Source organism: Meles meles, chromosome 13, assembly GCF_922984935.1.
Source record: "Meles meles chromosome 13, mMelMel3.1 paternal haplotype, whole genome shotgun sequence".
NCBI lineage: Eukaryota > Metazoa > Chordata > Mammalia > Carnivora > Mustelidae > Meles > Meles meles.
The window spans coordinates 55,145,080-55,163,065 of NC_060078.1; the positions used below are offsets into that span (position 1 = coordinate 55,145,080).

The 17,986-nt window shown below is 45.9% G+C and overlaps 1 protein-coding gene across 36 annotated transcripts in view; it reads right to left on the minus strand.

Moving 5' to 3' along the window:
- Positions 1 to 5,157: 5,157 nt before the first annotated feature.
- Positions 5,158 to 17,986, minus strand: part of SORBS1 (sorbin and SH3 domain containing 1) — a 225,338-nt gene continuing 212,509 nt past the window's right edge. For 32 of the 36 annotated variants that reach the window (XM_046026710.1, XM_046026709.1, XM_046026719.1 and 29 more), the window contains 3 exons: positions 14,375 to 14,433; positions 11,304 to 11,416; positions 5,158 to 8,516 (listed from right to left, as the gene is read on the minus strand). In XM_046026710.1, coding sequence (XP_045882666.1) covers positions 8,449 to 8,516; positions 11,304 to 11,416; positions 14,375 to 14,433 — 240 coding nt within the window. In that variant the 3' untranslated portion in view covers positions 5,158 to 8,448. Of the gene's footprint in view, positions 8,517 to 11,303; positions 11,417 to 14,374; positions 15,218 to 17,986 lie in introns of those variants that run through there. The other 4 variants (XM_046026682.1, XM_046026683.1, XM_046026680.1 and 1 more) reach the window with 2 other exon arrangements.

Below are 17,986 nucleotides of genomic sequence, written 5' to 3' on the forward strand. Positions count from 1 at the left end.
CAGACTAACTAGAGCCCATCCTCTTTTCTGAGAGATAATGAGACACATCTGTCACATAAGCTTTCCCATTTGGGGGCCATCTGCTATTGTAGTTGAAGACATTCTTAACTGATAGATAATATGGAGAGTACAGATTCTTGGGTGGGGGGCTCTGAGCTTGGCAGATCTGTAACACTACATAGGGGAGCTGCAGGGCAGGTGACAAAGGGTGGGTGTGGTGAGGGAGTCTGAGTACCGAGGCTAGAGCACACTTTGGAGAGGCTCTGGAGTGGTATAAGAGAAGATGACATGGAATCGGCGGGGGCACCTGAATTTTTCTTCTGTCTTTGCTGCTATCTTGGCTCTGGCAGAAGACTGAGGAAATTGACCTGTTTTTGAACTTTTACTGTTTGAGCACATAGTAGGTGCTCATCAAATGGTTATCACTGTTAGCATTATTCCGTCAGGGCTTTCTTGGAGATGTTATAATCTCTAGGTGAAGTTTCGATGTTCTGAGGTACACTGGTCTGCAGACTCATCCCAGTTGTCTGTCCCCGCTGTCTGTCCTGGCTTGCATAAAGGGTGCGATCAGTGGAAAATACACTGGCTTTGGAGTTAGACTGAAACTGTTACATGCTGGATATCCTTGTCTCAGGTGCCTCAGCTGTTAGTGGAGATCAGGGTTGGTATGAGAAGTAAATGAGAAAATGCATGAAAAATGCTGGGACAGAGTAGACGCAGGAGGAACAGCAATCCTCTGACTGGGCACTGCAGGTTGCCTTTCAAACATCATGTTCTTTTCCTCCTTCCTAACAGAAACCATGTTGGTCCAGGTGTCTCCCCTTCCCCGGTGAGGAAACCCCAGCCCAGAGAACTGGAGTATGTTTCTGAGGTCTCACAACCGAAGCACCTGAAGCAGCACAGAACCGAGGTCTTCTGACTCCCAGCCCAGTGTTGTAATAGCACTCCCTTTGGGAAGAATTAGCACATTTATCCAATATGACAACTAGGTCTTAGAACTTCTTTTTGAGAAACGTTTTATTTATTTATTTGAGAGGCAGAAAGAGAAAATCGAGAGAGTGGGCTGGCGATGGCAGAGGGCGAGGGAGAAGCAGACTCCCCCTGAGTAGAGAGCCCAATGTGGGGCTCAATCCTGGGATCCAAGTAGACCTGAGTTGAAGGCAGATGCTTAACCAACTGAGCCACCCAGGCATCCCAGCCTTAGAACTTCTAAAACACGGTCTCCTTCTTCCCATGAACAAGAGACAGCTGCCACAATGGCTTGTCTGACCTAGTCTTGGAAGTGACATGCCATTTCTTGTGCCGTAATCTACTGGTTCCCCAGACCAGCCTTGGCAGAGTGCAGAAGGGCATGAATACTGGGAGGTAGGGATCACCAGAGGAATTCGTGGAAGCTGGCTACCATGAGCATCTTGGCATTATTATGAAGACAGTTTTGGCTTTATAAATCTACTGAAAGGGCCTAGGGACTCTAATAGGCCCACGGGACACACTTGGAGATCCAGTGACCTTGATGATACAAACTCATATCAATCTATGTGATTTAGGCTATTATCTAGAAGACGATTCTCACCTCTCCCTCTTTTTTACAGATTAATTTAAGTTCGTCAGTTTCATTTTTAAAAAAAGGAATCTCCATGCCCAACATGGGGCTCGAACTCATGACCTGGAGATCAAGAGTCGCCTGGTCCACTGATTGAGCCAGGCAAGCACCCCTTTTGGTCTCACTTTAAAAACCAGTAAGCCAGAGGGGCCAGAGACTCTTAATGTACCCAGTATTTTGTCTCTGTTGACGTCAGGGTGAGAGTGCTAGAGGAGCAGAGTACTCGTCCCCCAGGACAGACAGCATAAACCAGCATCACGTGGCCATTCGGGTGGCTCATCACGGGCTCTTCCATCTATGGGTTCATCTTCAATTTTCTTGAGTATGTTCAATCCGAACCTCTCGCCTGGCTAATCCATGCCACAGACGACTTGTATGAAGTAGTAACTCCTTTCATTTGTCTGAAGGGCCTCAGCCAAGTGTTCCCAAGACAGGTTTGATCGCAACATGCCAAGACCTGGCAAATACACCTAGGTACGACTCCTGCAAACATTCTTCATGACTTTTGAGACGCTAATCCTTTTTCCTTCAGAGGAGTCCTAGTATTTTTAGCATGCGATACAGTTGTGCCATGCCCTCAGGGTCACATCAAACCCCTTGTCTGGGGGGCCATCTTGTGCTCTCCACCATGTTCTTCTCAAGACTTTGGCCTAAAGAGTTTCAGCACACAGCCTGCATTCAGCTCACGGGCATTTGTACTGAGTGGGCAATGGTATTCCATTTTCCAAAGCTTGTCACAGTAACGCTCCGAGCCTTGCTTGCACAAGGGAACATTGAGTTATCGATCCAGATGCCTTCTTCCTTCTTAGAGCAGCACACCCCTCCCCTGGCCTCCGCCTCTCCCCCAGTCTACATGATGTTGGTGAGGCTATCACTCATACTACATCCGTTTTGGCCAGTGATTAGTCAAAGGAAGGACGACCATCCAAGTTGGACCTGGCAGGGTCTGCAATTGTTTTCAGGGAAGCGCAACAGGAAGGCCTTTTTCCCTAGAAAAGGGAGTCAGAGACCTGTAAGAATGAGCCCAGAGCTGCCTACAGCTCATGTTTCCTACTGCAGCACTCGGTAGGTGAAAATGGAGCCAAACAGGTCAACAGTGCCAGGAACAAGACAAATACGAGAGTTTGAGAATCTGGATTCACTCCTTCCTGAGGCTGGTTCCAACTCCCTTCTTTCCAGTGACTTGACCCAAGAAAGGCCAGTGGTGTTAGGTTTCTACCACTTACCATTGACGGGAGCCCTCAGACAACTGACTCTTTCCGCCAAATTACATTGTGAGGGATCTACTCCCTGAAGGAGCATGTGTTAAGAGAAACTAAGACAGCTGGGAATGCAAGTAAAGATCTAGAAAGAGGGCTGACCAGTGAAAAGGCAGACGAACCAAGGAACAGCATTCCATGGAAGCAGATGACTGGGTGGTGGGGAAACAGACACTCCCATGGACTTAGCAGGAGTATAAACCGATGTGATACACTTTGGAAGGCAATTTGGCAGTATCTCAAGATTTGAAATGTTCTTGCTCTCTGAGCCAATAATTGTATTCAATGCAGCATTGTTTATTGTGGGGGGAAAAGCTGGCAATGTTTGCATCAGTAGGGGATTGATTAAGTAAATTATGGAAACCTGTCCAAGCTGTATTGTTGGGGGGGGGGGATAGTATAGAAGACTGCAAAGCTTTTGTTTATAGATGTGTGTGTGTGTGTGTGTGTGTGTGTGTGTGTGTGTGTGTGTACTGCGCAAAGAAAGTGCAGAGGACCATACAGAGGGTAGTCAGCTGCAGTAATCTCCGTGGGGAAAGACTATAATTACAGAAAATTCTCACCTGCTGTTTGTATGAGTCTAGAATAATTTGAGATTAATTACTGTTCTATGTCTGCTGCTATAAGAAAAAGGACTGATAATGCATCCCTTCCTCCCTTATTAGTATTGAGTTCTAAGATCTCTGGCCCCAGGGGTTCATTTACTTTCCATTTACTTGATCAAGTGACTGAGTGCCAACTACATTAGGCACTCTTTTCGGTGCTGGGCACATAAAAGCCGAATGGAATCAATAACCTCAAGGATTTTACAGGATTGTGAAACAAATGATCAGATGCTGATGAGTTATGAAGCCCAGAGAAAGAGAAAGGGGAGAGGATGCTGGGTGGGAACAGTAGGGCCCTCTTATACATAAAGTGGTCAGAGAAAGCCTTGTTGAGAAGGCAACATAAAGATGTAAAGAGAGGGAGGAAGAAAGCCATGCGGCTCCAGCAGCAAGGGTCTTTCAGGCACAGAAAGATCCTGAACTTGAAGGGTGCCTGATGAGTCTGAGCCCATAAGGAACAAGAAGAAATAAAGTCAGAGTAAGGGAGTGGGTGGGACAGTGTACCAATGGACCTGAGGCCATGGTACCCCTCAGTGATGTGAGAAGCCGCTAGAGGGTTTTGGATAGACTTTAAAATGATCATTCTGGTTGCTCTTAAGACCAGAGTAGAGGCAGCAAGGGCAGAAGCAGGAAGGCGAGTTAGAAAGTGACTACAAGGACCCAGAGAGAAAATGGCTTGGACTCTAGTGCTGATGGCTTGGCAAGGTTGGGTTCTAAACATCCTCCGAAAGTACAGCTGGTGGATTTGTTGGAAGGGATGAGTGGCCTGAAACTAGTGCCTGTGACCCCAGGCTCAGTCCTGAGGCTGTCAGACCCCTGGAAGACAACACTTCTCCCCTGACTGTTAGACGTCTAAGCCCATCAAGAGGGATGCCACAGAGTCACCCCCAAGAGGTGGCAGTGCTGAGTTGACAGAGAAGGACAGAACCACGGGAAGGGGGAGGTTTGGTTTTGTGGACAGCAGGCCCTGCCCCACAGAGATGGGAGCGGTCCTAGCCATGGGATGCCAGGGGAGGCTGGATGCCTATGCTGCCATCTTCACACACTTGGTTTGCGAGGGGACAGGCTGCATTTTCACCCACCAAAGCAAGAGAAGGCTCATAGCTGATTAACTCCATTTAGAAAAACCAAAAGCCATATCATTTCCGTACCCACGTCTTGTGGAGCAAATCAAGACCCGCTGCACACATTTTATAAGGTTTTACTTTTCTTTTTTAAAGATGATTGACTGATGATTGATTGATTGATTTGACAGACAGAGATCACAAGTAGGCAGAGAGGCAGGCAGAGAGAGAGAGGAGGAAGCAGGCTCTCCACTGAGCAGAGAGCTGGATGCGGGGCTCGATCCCAGGACCCCGAGATCATGAACTGAGCTGAAGGCAGAGGCTTTAATCCACTGAGCCACCCAGGCGCCCCTATAAGGTTTTACTTTTGCTCTTAAAGATACATTATTTTTGTAATCAGAATGGAAGGCACGGTGGGATGGTCAACAGCGGCCAATTCAGAGAAGGTCACAGAGTTAGCTTATTGAGAAAGGAGTAAGGTAAGAAGTGTGGTCTTCCAGGAGCAAAGCCAGATGGTATGTGAGGAAGAAGGGAAAAGGAGAGGATGTGATGTCGAAGCCGTGAATATAAGCCTCCCTTGAGAAACTTGGCGAAGGAAGAAACAATGAATGGTAAGAACAAACATATGCCACGCAATTCTGAATAAAGTTTATTAAATAATACGTACAGCAAATGTAGTATCTCAACACACCCATTTATCAAATCGATCCACAGCAATAAAGAAAAATAAATGAAGAGAACAATCTGTTTCGGCATAGTACATGCTCTCCGTGTGTGATTAAAATGGCAACACTTTAAATTAATTGGTTATGTATAATGTCAGTTATTTTTCTCTCAGAATATAATCTTCTCTGTAGTGACCTATTCTAGCAAAAGAACTTATACCTACTGCAGATAAATAGGACTGCAAAAAAAATCAAAAACAAAATTAAAAAAAAACAAAAACCTATAACTGAGATAACAATTATCTTCTCTCCCAGAAAGAATGATTATTTGAAATTTTAACACTTTACAATGGCTATTTTTGTGCTAAAAATCTGCAGGTGAATTATTTGGAATTCCTTCATTTAAATAAAAATGCAAAAAACTTCATGACTTCCTTATTTTACCCCCCTTTAGTTCAAATTTTTAAAATTATTTTTCTATACAAAGTAGGTACATGGGCTATACAAAGTTAAATATACATATTTACAGTCCTACTTCTTACGCATATGATTTTTTTTTTTTCTTTTACTGATCCGAGAGAGACTGCAAAAGATAAGTAGTTGGGGCTTGCCTTTACCCAGAAGCATGGCGAATATATCAAAATGTGTTGCAAGGCATGGTGCCAGTTAGTTGCGCTTGCTATTAATAAACTTGTATAAATATCTCACATAAAAATAGGTATTTTATATTACTAAATGTCTGAGGACAAAAGAGCAATCAGAAACCTTGGTTCCTTGTTTTGTCATACATAAGAAGCTGAAGTTTGATGCAAATTTTGACATGATTTTGTTAAAGACTGGCAAATCGGTGAGGCATACCTGGGTTTCTGGAGATCTACAAATGCGTGAGGCTGGCATCATATGCGAATGTGGCTTTACAAATTGGTTTTATTTTCTAGCTGTATTTAAAGAGGTGTTCAAAATTACCTACTGAATCAAGAAGCACCCCTCAAAAAAAAAAAAACAACCCAGAACTATTAGAGTAAGATTATTATGAATGGTTTGCATCTATGACAGACCAGGAAACACGGTAGCCAATATAGGAGTTACATTCCAAAAATGAGTGAAATGCTGTCGTGCAAAACGCACGTGCATATGCACTTGTACTATATTCCCTCAGAGAGAGTCAAACAGCACCCCCGGGGGAAGTGGACCTTCCAAAGCGGGGAGTCTGATTCAAAGACTCAGAGAGGCTCCTTCTACCCAGGAAGCTCCTCCCCCACCATCGGCACCCCTACCCCTACCATTAGTTCCATAGCCTCATCCCTTGGGGTTAAGGCTCTTCTCTGTCCTAGTTAAAAAACAAATGTCCCCAGGAAGAAGTTAACACATTCCTCTTATCAGTCATTTACACTCTAGTGTGAAGGAGTCAGCAGCATTTTCTTTCCTGAGACAGGACTTGAAAGGAGGACAGGGAGAGAATGAGGCTGTCTGATGGGGGCACAGGATGCAGAGCTGAGGGGTGGCAGGTGAGTGGCAGAGACAGAAGGTGAGGCAGAGGCACTGAAGACAGACTCTGTCTCCTTGTAAGGACTCCAGACTCGGGGACAACGGTTGGGGGCCAATTCTGAGCTATATGCGGAGAGCCAGGATTCCTATACACAGTCTACCTACCTAGAACTGCAGTTCTTATTTGTGACCTTGGATGTGTATTTGTGGGGAGGATGAGAGTCTGAAGACTCTGGAAACAGTTCCAAGAATTTCTGGCCATAAACTACCCTCAGACAAAGGTTCTTCCAGCAGCCTAGTTGTTCAAGAGTGAGCTCACGGAGAGAGAAACACAACAATGCTTTCTAGAGTCTCTCCAGGGAAAGATAACCTCCTCCTCTCTCTCATACCCTTCTCAGCACATATCACGGTCTCTCTTGACCCAATAGTTTTGTGTGTCTGCTTCTCCCGTCACCTCTGAGTTCCCGACAGGCGGGTGGGCCAGTCCCTATTTCTTCAAGGGATCTAACAGAGAGGCTGACCAACATCCTTAAGTTTAAGGATGGAGTTGGGACTGAGCACCCGGGGTGTCACAGGGGCCTTCTTCCTCCCACGTGGCGCCACAGAGGACAGACCTCCCGGGAGCGGCAGAATCACTACCTCGCACATAGGGCCACAGTCTCTGTGCCTTCTGCTCTGAAGAGAAGCCTCACCAGGGTGAGGATCCTGGGTGACTACCTCGTGGGCGGTTCCTGAACCTGCTTCGGGGAGTACAAATGAGGACACAGTGAGTCTAGGGCATGGGGCACGTCCTGCTCCTCGGTGGCCCCAGCGTCCAGCGTGCAGTGGTGTCCGTTCAACAATTCACTGAACACCATCCCTGGTTCTCTGAGAGAACAGGCCTAGTGACCTCAAAATGCCCTGACCAAAAACAATCCAGAAAAGAAAGGTTAGCACTGGCATTCTGGTAAATTAAATTGTGCCGAAGGTGACCATTTATAAAAGTCAGTGATATGGGAAAGGGTCACGTCGCAAGCGACCTTGACAGCTACAGAACTTCCTAATGTCATCACTTGGAAACACAAATTTAACTACCTGACCTGGGCACTCCACTTCCACCGGCAAACCTCATGTGCTTTTCTGTCTGAACACCAGGGGCGTCGAGGGCCATGGCGCGTGCAGGCTCAGGGCACAGGGCACCTCCATGCTCCCTCCATTGCCCCATGTACCCTGGGAACGAGGCGCATGGTCTTGGAGAGCCTGGTAGCCTCTACCACTGTCCAGGGGAGGCCTCGGCTGCCTAAGAAGATTTCCAGCAATGTTGGGAAACCGGTGGGCTCTGGGGTGGCTGGGGTACGGAGCCTTTGGAGAACGGCTGGGGATCTGCCTGGTCCCGAGGGCTGCTTCTGGCTAAATGGCCATGTCGAGCCAGAGCTGGTCAAGGCCAGGGCAGCAAGAGGCATTTCTGACCTCACTGATCCTGGACTGTGTTACAGGTCAGATTACCCAAGAAGGGGAGAGGCGGGGAAGGCTTGGAGTGGCTCCCAGAAGCAGCTAAGTAAATACAGACTTGCCTCATTCCTTTTTCCTCAGTTCAGCTTGCCTGATAGGCTGTCAGCGTAGACAGACTCGGGCTTTAGACACAACACTTCTCTGTCCCTCTCTTTTGCTTCTTACTTTATCCACTGCATTAGTTTTCCTACCGACTCAACGTTTAAATAAAGAGACCAGTTCATGAGTTATGCTTCATCCTCCAATAAAAATAATCTCCGGTTTTCAATCTTCTTATAGATACAAAGGCTTTACATAGTTGCCTGGAAAAGTACCAAATTGCCTTGTCCTTCTTGAAGTACCTATAGGAAGACAAACAGAACATAAGCAAAATCAGAAAGCTCACCCATGAGTTCAGAGAGAGCCCTCTGTTGTTGTTGTTTTTAAAATTAATTTATTTGAGAGAGCAAGAATGCACACACATGAGCGGGGGGAGGGGCAGAGGGACAGAGAACTCCAAGCAGACTCCCCATCAAGCACAGAGGCCAACTTGGGGCTCAATCCCACAACCCTGAGACCATGACCTGAGGAAACCAAGAGTCAGATGCTTGATGGACTGAGCCACCCAGGCGCCCCTGGAGAGAGCCCTCTGATAACAACCTTGCAGCATGAAGGACAGCATGTGGTTTCCAAAGCACTTTTCCCTGTCTTAGCTCTTTAAGGCTGCAAAATAATGCTGGGTCATAAGCCAGGCAGGCACTCTCGGGACTACCCCCAGCCCCCTTTCCAGACGAGGAATGGGAAGCCCAGAATGCTTAAGTCCCACAGTTTAGCAAGCATCAGAAGCAGGCTTGGAACCCAGGACTCATGACTCCCAGCCCACTGCTCTTTCCAATACTTCTCCTTTTTGGAAAAAGATGAACCCATTTATTCAACACAAGATACCAGGGATTTAGAGTTTCTAACAGTAGGATTTCTGAAAGTCCCCTGGATAGGGGCACACATCAAAAGGAAATTCCTCTCAGAAGCCCGTGTCTAAGCCCTGGACCGACTCCTGTCTCTGCTGCCCACCTTGCCAAGGCTCCCGCTGAGGCAAGAACACTGAACTACTGGGGCACGAGGCCTTCCTGCACTGTTCCACATCCCGAACTGCCGGATCCCTAACCTGGCTCCTTCCCTTGGGACTGACTCTCTAAAGCTGCGGCTGGGGGTGGTGGCAGATCCAGGCCATGTCCCTGGTCCGCACTCACTGGCCAACAGCACAATTGGGACAATTGCATCCTTTTCCCAGTTGGCGTGGATACAGCTTCAGGACTCCAGGGTCCACAGCATTCCAAGCAGCCACTGCTGGAGGTTGGAGCTGTTGCCTGAAGCTAAAAGAAAGCGTCAACGCTAAAGACATCTATAACAACTGGTTGACCCCTGAGGGAGGACAACCGAGGAGGCTGCAGAGAACTGAGATGATAAGGGCCAGAGACGTGCTCCTATAGCTGATTCGCACCTTCCCTGATGGACAGGAAAAATGAGCTCGGCTGGATTACTTGATTCTGCTCTAGGCTGAGCACTAGGCTCCGTTCTGAAGCATTTGAGGGATTGAAGCATCCCCCTCACTCCACCCCATGTTCTCGTAAAAAATGTAAATAGTCCTGCAGTGGTTTAACAGTGAATCTACACCAGAGCTGCACTCTCCTACGACTGGCACGGGCGGTGACCGGGCACTGGAAACGTGCCCAGTCTGAACAGCTACGCCCGATCTGCAAAATACACATCAGAATTCCAAGACTGAGAAAGACCGTTTACATTCTTCTTTTCATACTAATAATTTTTTATACCGATTCCACATTCAAATGATAATATTTTGAATGCAATGGTGTTAATAAACTATATCCCTACAATTAGTTCCATGGGTTTCATTTTACTTCTTTCAAGGTGGCTTCCAGAGAATTTTAAATTCCATTCACGGCTTGACGACACTCCATTGGAGTGTTGCCAACTTCTCAGACCTGACTTCCTTCTGATTGGAGCAGTTCGAGGATGCTGAGGGGCCACGGGCTTCTGAGGGCCTGGGGAGGATGGGGCAGCTTTCTAAGAGGCGGGTGAGGCCCAGGCAAATCTTTCTGGCTTCCTGTGTCTGCTGTGGCCTTACCATTCCCACTACCCCAGCCCTGAGAGGACGACTCATTAACAAGGATTTTCCAGAGAGATCAGGAAGGAGCTGGTCTTAGAAAGAAGATAAAGTCATTTGTACAAGGGGAAAACAGAGGCAAAAAGTGAGTCAGTGGCTCCCAAGAGCATATTTGTGCCTGAGGAGAAAGAACAGAAGCTTGGGGACAGATAGTCCTGAGTCTGAGGGCTGGACCCACGACTGGCTACCTGGGTGACCCGGGCTGCTTATGTCACCTCTGTGGGCTTCAGTTTTTGAGTCTGTGAACTGAAGATAATTCTTCCAAGTGTCACGGGCTGTTTATCGAGAACTTCAATAACAAAGTATACTGAGCAAGTATCTGCTTTGTAGTAAAATCTCAAAAAATACTGATCTTTCTCCTATTCTCTAATGGTGAATCTTTTAATTAAGCAGGTTGCTTTGATTAAAGTTATGGGAAGCCTGTAAATAAGTAAATAAGGTCTTTGGAATGTCTACACATACGCTTGAGCTTCACTGTTGAGACCTAGGCTCAAATTCTCTTGTGTTGTTTCCTAAGAGAATAAAATAAATAAAATGTTCAAAATGCCCGAAGATAAAAGAAAGCGTCAACGCTAAAGACATCTAAAACAACTGGTTGACCCCTGAGGGAGGACAACCGAGGAGGCTGCAGAGAACTGAGATGATAAGGGCCAGAGACGTGCTCCTATAGCTGATACGCAGATAAAATGCGCAACAGAAATACAAACAGAACTCCAGTAATCTGACAATTGCCCTCCTGTGCAGCTGCACTGGTGTGTTCGGATTTGGGGGCCGGTACTGTTAGTGTCACCCACGCGGTCTTCGGAGCAAGCATAACGTGGGTGACCCAGTATGCCCGACAGCAGACCCGGATCCGAGAAGGCTCTGTTTTCTGTGCAGCGAGGATTGCCTTTTGCGTGGCTTGTCGCTCCTAGTTACTCCTTCGATACACAACTAGTAAGAAAAGCATGAGGAGATCACTTACCAACGAACCATCCATCATCACATTTTTCCATGACATCAACAATATCTCCATCTCGGAGTTCCAATTCATCATCATTCTGGGGTATATAGCTATACAATGCTTGGTAGCTAAATCTAAAAATGAGAGACATTAATTCAAACATTGACAGGATCAAATAATGAGTTTTTAAAGCCCAATTCAGTTAAACCAACACATGGGTAGTGTTTCATACTCATCAGTGGGGATGGAAGTATTTTACTGGCTACTTCTCTGGCAGGGTAGACTTTGGGGAGATCCACTCAGCATAGAATAAGGAAATGAAGACTGCTAGGGATGGGGAGCCTCTGACAAGTAAGGTTATGACAAGTCCTTTTATTTAGTTTCATTTAGTTACCGTAGCTAAACATTTTGTTTAGATTCTGCCACTTTATTTTTTTTTAAAGATTTTATTTATTTATTTGATAGAGATCACAAGCAGGCAGAAGGGCAGGTGGGGGCGGGGGTGGGAAGCAGAGAGCCCGATGCAGGGCTTGATCCCAGAACCCTGAGACCATGACCTGAGCTGAAGACAGAGGCTTAACCCACTGAGCCACTCAGGTGTCCCACAGATTTTTTTTTTTTTTAAATAAGATTTTATTTATTTACTTGACAGAGATCACAAGTAGGCAGAGAGGCAGGCAGGGGGGTGGGGTGGGCAGAGAGCCGGATGTGGGCTGGGATCATGACCTGAGCTGAAAGCAGAGGCTTTAACCCACTGAGCCACCCAGTCACCCCAGATGCCCCCTCTTTAAAGTTAACCAAAGTTTTTTTCTTTTTCTTAACATAGGAGAATGTATGTAGATTATCAGGGACAATCAGAAGGTTAAAAAAAAAAAAAAAAAAAAAAAAGGAAGTAACGTAGGTCCAGAGATAGACACTATATTCTGGTCATACACATTGGAGAGCATAAAAAAATAGTTCTATATATATACATACATATATAAATACATATATATATATATACTATATATATATATATATTCCATATATATATCCATATATATATATACATTCCAACTGCTTATCTTGGTTTCTTAATGTGCTAATACATATTTCATTGTTTTTATTTTTTAGCTTTTTTTTTTTTTTAAGATTTTATTTATTTGACAGACAGAGATCGGGGAGGAACCAGGCTCCCTGCTGAGCAGAGAGCCTGTTGCAGGGCTCGATCCCAGGACCCTGAGATCACGACCTCAGCAGAAGGCAGAGGCTTTAACCCACTGAGCCACCCAGGTGCCCCTTTTCTAAAGTTTTTAAGATTTTTTTTTTTATTTACTTGACAGAGAGAGATAATGAGAGAGGGAACAAACATAAGCAGGGGGAGTGGGAGAGGGAGAAGCAGGCTTCCTGTTGAGCAGAAAGTCTGATCCCAGGATCCTGGGATCATGCCAGACGCTTTACTGTCCAGGCCACCCAGGTGCCCCTAAAAGTTTTTTTTTTATTCATTTAAGTAATCTCTATACCCTTGACCCCGAGATCAAGAGCTGAACACTCTTCTGACTGAGCCAGCCAGGTGCCCCTTGTTAATTGTTTTTAAATGTGATGTCCCTTTCCCAAAATTCTTGAAAGCTTTTTGCTTTCTTTCTATCCTAGTGATGTCTGGGAGTAAGATTTTTATTTACTTGTTAGTTGGCCTAAGGCAATCTGGTCTGTGCTGTTCTGTCTGTCCTGACAACAGCTCACTGGAGGATGCTGGCCCTACTTGTGATGAAATCCGACACAGGAAAGTTTGTTTTCATTTATTCCTTAAGAAGCATCTTCACGATTCTGTGTATTACTATTCTGAAACACAACAGTAGCGGGCACAACTCTGCAAATGAGCCAACCAGCTACCATTTCCAGTAGATGCCAGCGAATTCCAGTGAGTGGGCAAATGAGACTAGAAACGAGTAAGAGGAGCCAGTCCCCGGGAAGGAGAGGTTCATTTTCCTCTGCTAAAATTAAGGGACCATTTAATTTTATACATTTATCCAAGTGTATTGATAATCAGTAGATGCCTCTGTCTACCAGAAGGAAGGTCTGCAACAAGGCACGGAGAGTTGCAGGTAGCTTTCCAGTTGGTAAGCGAATACATTTTTGATGTTTCCGTACTTGCCTGCTGTGTCCACCCAACTTGGACTCCTTAGAATGCCTCATCTTCCCCTTCACTTCCACGATGGCTGCCTCGCTAACCTCCGCTCTGGGAGATGACTCTGGATACCTGCTTCTCTATCCTCACTCCCACAGAGTGGAGACAGGTGGGCCAAGGTCCCGCAACTTCACTGCTTGGGTCCCCCAATCAGCTCTAATTTTGGATGGGCCTCATGCTGTTTAGGGTGCTGTTCTGTTGAGTCCTTTCCCCAATGGGCCTTCTCCGAGTTCCCCAAACACACCATCTACCCTGGGTCTTTGCATGTATGGTTTCCTCATCTGGGAAGACCTTTTACCTCCCTGTTCTAGCTCTCAAATCCAGTTTGTCTTCTTTTCTTTCCTTTCCCTCCCTTCCTCCTTCCTTCCCCACTTCCTTCCTCTTTCTTTCTGTAAGCTCTACGTCCACATGGGGCTTGAACTCACAACCCTGAAATCAAGTTGCATGCTCTACTGACTGAGCCAGCCAGGGGCCCCTTCAATGTGTCTTTCAATGCTCATTCCAAATCTCTCTTCTTCTGGGAATGGAATTTACCCTTATATGCTTACAGCACAGGAGATGTCAATATTTTTTTTTTAAAGAGTAGATCAACTCTATTCCTCTAGGCAGAACGAATAACTCTTTCCTCTATATTCTCACAATACTAGGACTGAAGCCAGTCACCATTGCCCTCATTTGCCCCTGGATGGCAGTTCATTCTTTCCTGGTCTCTATCTTTCAGTAGTCTGTGACCTCCTTTAGTTACTAGCCCAGCACCTGTTTCATGTTGGCTGATGGGAAACATGGCCTCAACTAGAAATCCTCAGAGAAGCTTGGGGTGACTCGTTCATTCCCCCAGGCAGCTGCCCCATACTTGGTCAATGACCCATTCTTTAAAGCCAACAGTCTACTAAAAACATGAGAAAGGAAGTTCAAGTGTACTTACAAATCTTGTGAGGTTTGACTCCTATCTGGGGTGACTCTTCGCTGCTGGGCTTGAGGTTGCTGAGAAATGATTAAAGATGATTTATTGTCAGAAGGGGATACCTTGTGATGAAAGTCAAGGGGATGAGAAACAGTGCTGCAGTAATGAACAGATTTTTCGGCAATGTTTATGATCTCATTGCAAACTGCTTCCTGTGAGTGGCCCCGATATCCAGAAACCCCCATAAACAGTCAACATGGGGACAAAAACCAAAAAAACAAAAAAAAAAAAGGAGAGAGGAAGAGATGTGACATTCCAGACGAAGCACATAAGTCCAGGGAAACAACAGAGTTGAAGATCCAGGTTAAAAAAAATAGATATTCCAGTAGTGGAGTGCAGGAGGGATCCAGGTGTAAGCATGGAAAAAACAGGTAAGATACAGAAGAATTTGGAATTTAGTATGAATATTTTAAAAAAAAAGGCAGCAGCATAAAAGCCTGTAATTAGTGAGCAACTGTCACAAATGGAATAACTTCAGGATAGAAATGCAAGTATGGATTCCCCGATCATGCACTAATCGTTACTTTCATCCCACATGTAGGCAGAGTACAGATATTGTCTCTAAATTCCTCTGCTCTCTGAGAGGGAAGGGGTGGGCCTAACATTTCCCTCTGGGACAAGAGCCATATAACTCTTGCAAATAATGGCTCTGTGAGTTAGCCAGGCATTACTCCAACTGAGACTCTAGAAGTCAGTAAGGATTCTCTTTAGGAAAGCTACGGTCTTATTCAACAGGCATCTTACCACATAGCTCTTTTCAGATTCTGTGAGATCAGGTCCTGCTCTCAATGAATGATGAGAAGGCTGTGATCACCAAGCAAATTATAAGGGAGACATTTTAGCAGATGTCACATTGGAATGGATTCAAAATAAAAGTGTGAGCAAATACACATACCACACCATCACACTCGATGACGCAGGAGACTCATGGCCTACAGCCATCGAGTTTCCATGACAACACGGTGGGCGCACAGGAGAAAATGCAATGTACAGAATTAGAAGCAAGCATCCAGGCACTGGAATGGGAGGTTGGGAAGATGAGCACAGTGAGCTGAGCATGAACATAGGGTCCCCAGACTGGCAGGAAAGAGACACAGAAGGGCTGCCTTAGGGAACAGTTATGAGCCTCCACAGACACACACTGGTCCTTTTGCTCTCAGCTGGCAAGCATCTGCGGAGGGGCTGCTGAACCAAAGCCAGTTTCAGTTATCTTGCTGACTGGAAGCCTCCGCTGGCAACGCAGGCTCCTAAAACTAACAGGTATGCCACATGTGCGTACTTATGAAAACAAACAGAAATGCTTCTGGAAAACTCCTTGGTGATATCTGAAGTATCAGACAAGACTGCTCCCCCGGAGAAGTCTGCACAGGACACCCTCCAGCCAGGCAGGAGTTCAGGTATCTCACAGGGCAGAGCCTGCTTCCAGAAATAGGACTGGGTGTCCTGACGCAGCTACAGAAGTGAAACCATCACTCTTCACCCACCGGCTCAGCTACCACCTGCTGACGTGGAAACGTAGGTACAATTATGGCCAGGCAGACCCATTTTTAAAGTGGGTCTCCCACAGGATAGGCCAGGAAGAGTGTCTGGAATCATCTCCCTGAGAAAGGATTCAATTCCAAGCTCCAAGAAATCTCCCTAAATAGGTATTTGAAGAGCCATCCTTCTTGGAGAAACCCTCTAGGTAACGTGCACCAATAGCAACAAACCCTGGTAACTCGGGACCTTCTAGGAGGACACTCAGATCTTTTTTATATGACCCACTTGATTCACAGAGAGGCCCAGGTTCTCCCTTGAGGTCACACAGCAAGTCAGTGGTAGAGTAGATTCTGGATTCATCTACTGTCCCACTGGTTCTTTCGTCCTTAGACCATTTCTCACGTCATTAAGAGTGTTCACGGGTATTATTTTCCATGAGTCCCACAGAGATAGGCAGAACAGGGTTTATCATTCTGTTTGATTTTAAAACCCAGGAAGCTGATGCTGGGGGAGGGGGAGTTTGGGGCATGCCCCAATGCCATACAGCTAGCAAGAGGTCAAGCTGCTGGGCTGGTCCTCGTGCGTCACCACACCATCCCCTCATGTTTCACCTCCAGTAAATGGCCTCATCCTTTACCATGTCTCACAGGACCGAATTCCACCCCAGACATCACTTCTGTATTCCTGACCTTTTGGGAAACCTCTTCAAGTTCTCTAAACTTTTTCAAGACGCCAATCCTTTAAACCCTGGACTCTAGCAGGAGTAAAGGAGGAGCCAGACCTGCCAGAGGCCTTTTCAGGGTCCTTCTCTAATATCTCGGGACCTGCTGGTCTTTGCCAGGTGACCTTGTGTGGCCCCACTTACCACCCATCCAGCCTCTGGATCAAGGCTTCTGTGTAATCCCTTCCTTGATCTCAGGTCGTCGCCAAAGTAACAGTATTTCCAAGCACTTGCTATGTGGGCTTTAATGGTGCAGAAGAAGGAAATGTACTCTGTCAGGAGGATTTTGACAGGAGGGAAAACTCTAGAAGTTCGAGCTGTCCGGTAGAAGGGCTGCCTGGAGAGGAAGGGAGCAGCTGATCCCAGCCACTGTGCTATCACTCGATGGGATGTGGGGGGATGGCTTCTCAACCCTTTGTGTGTGCTGCTATCAGCTTGGAGCCCTGTTAACAGGCAGAGTCTGAGTGGACACACCTGGGGTGCATCCTGAGGCTACATTTAAAAATTTTTATCTTAATTTTATTTAAATTCAATTAATTAACATATAGTGTATTATTAGTTTCAGGGGTAGAGATCAGTGATTCATCAGTTATATAACACCCCATGTCATTCCAGCACGTGCCCTCAGAACTCTACATTTCTGCTGGTGATGCCTCTGATGCTGATCCACAGATCAATCTGGGATTGTAAGGTTGTAGGGGACCTTAATTATCCTTCACTGAGATTCTTTGGCTAGAATGTGCCAAGACTGATGAATGTGAGTCACACCTCATGAAAATGAAAGTTCTCATAGTAACCAAAATATTTCCAAACTGTGTCTGTGGCCTAATGACCTCAGGTCAAATGCAGAACAGAAAGAGGATTGGACCATCTCTACACGTGGTGGCCAAAGCTTACAGAAGCCCTGTAGCATCTTTCAGTGAACTTAATATCAAAGGAGTGACTAGACTTGATCATCAAGCAAATATTTGGTGCTTAAGAGAGGTTTGGTACATCAGATATGTTAAAAAGGACCTGAATATTTTATTAGCCCTTTTTTGCAAAGCACTTAAATACATACACACACCCCCAGCTTTCAAAGCACATGGAGATCCATGACCTCATCTGACTTTTACATTAACCCTTTGACTGAGAGAGGGTGGAAAAGGACTTTTAAGGCTCAAGGAAGCATGAAGTTTGCACAAGGGGACAAAGCCACTGAATACTGAGTGCTTGGTGTCTAAGTGACATACACCACTTTCTTCTTGAGTCCCATTGGGACAGCTAAGACCATAGCAACACCTAGCTTCTGCCCTTGGTGACAATAGGTCACTTCTCTTCCTGAATACTTTTTCTTTACGTAAAAGGTACTGTGTGTGCTAACAGATATGGTC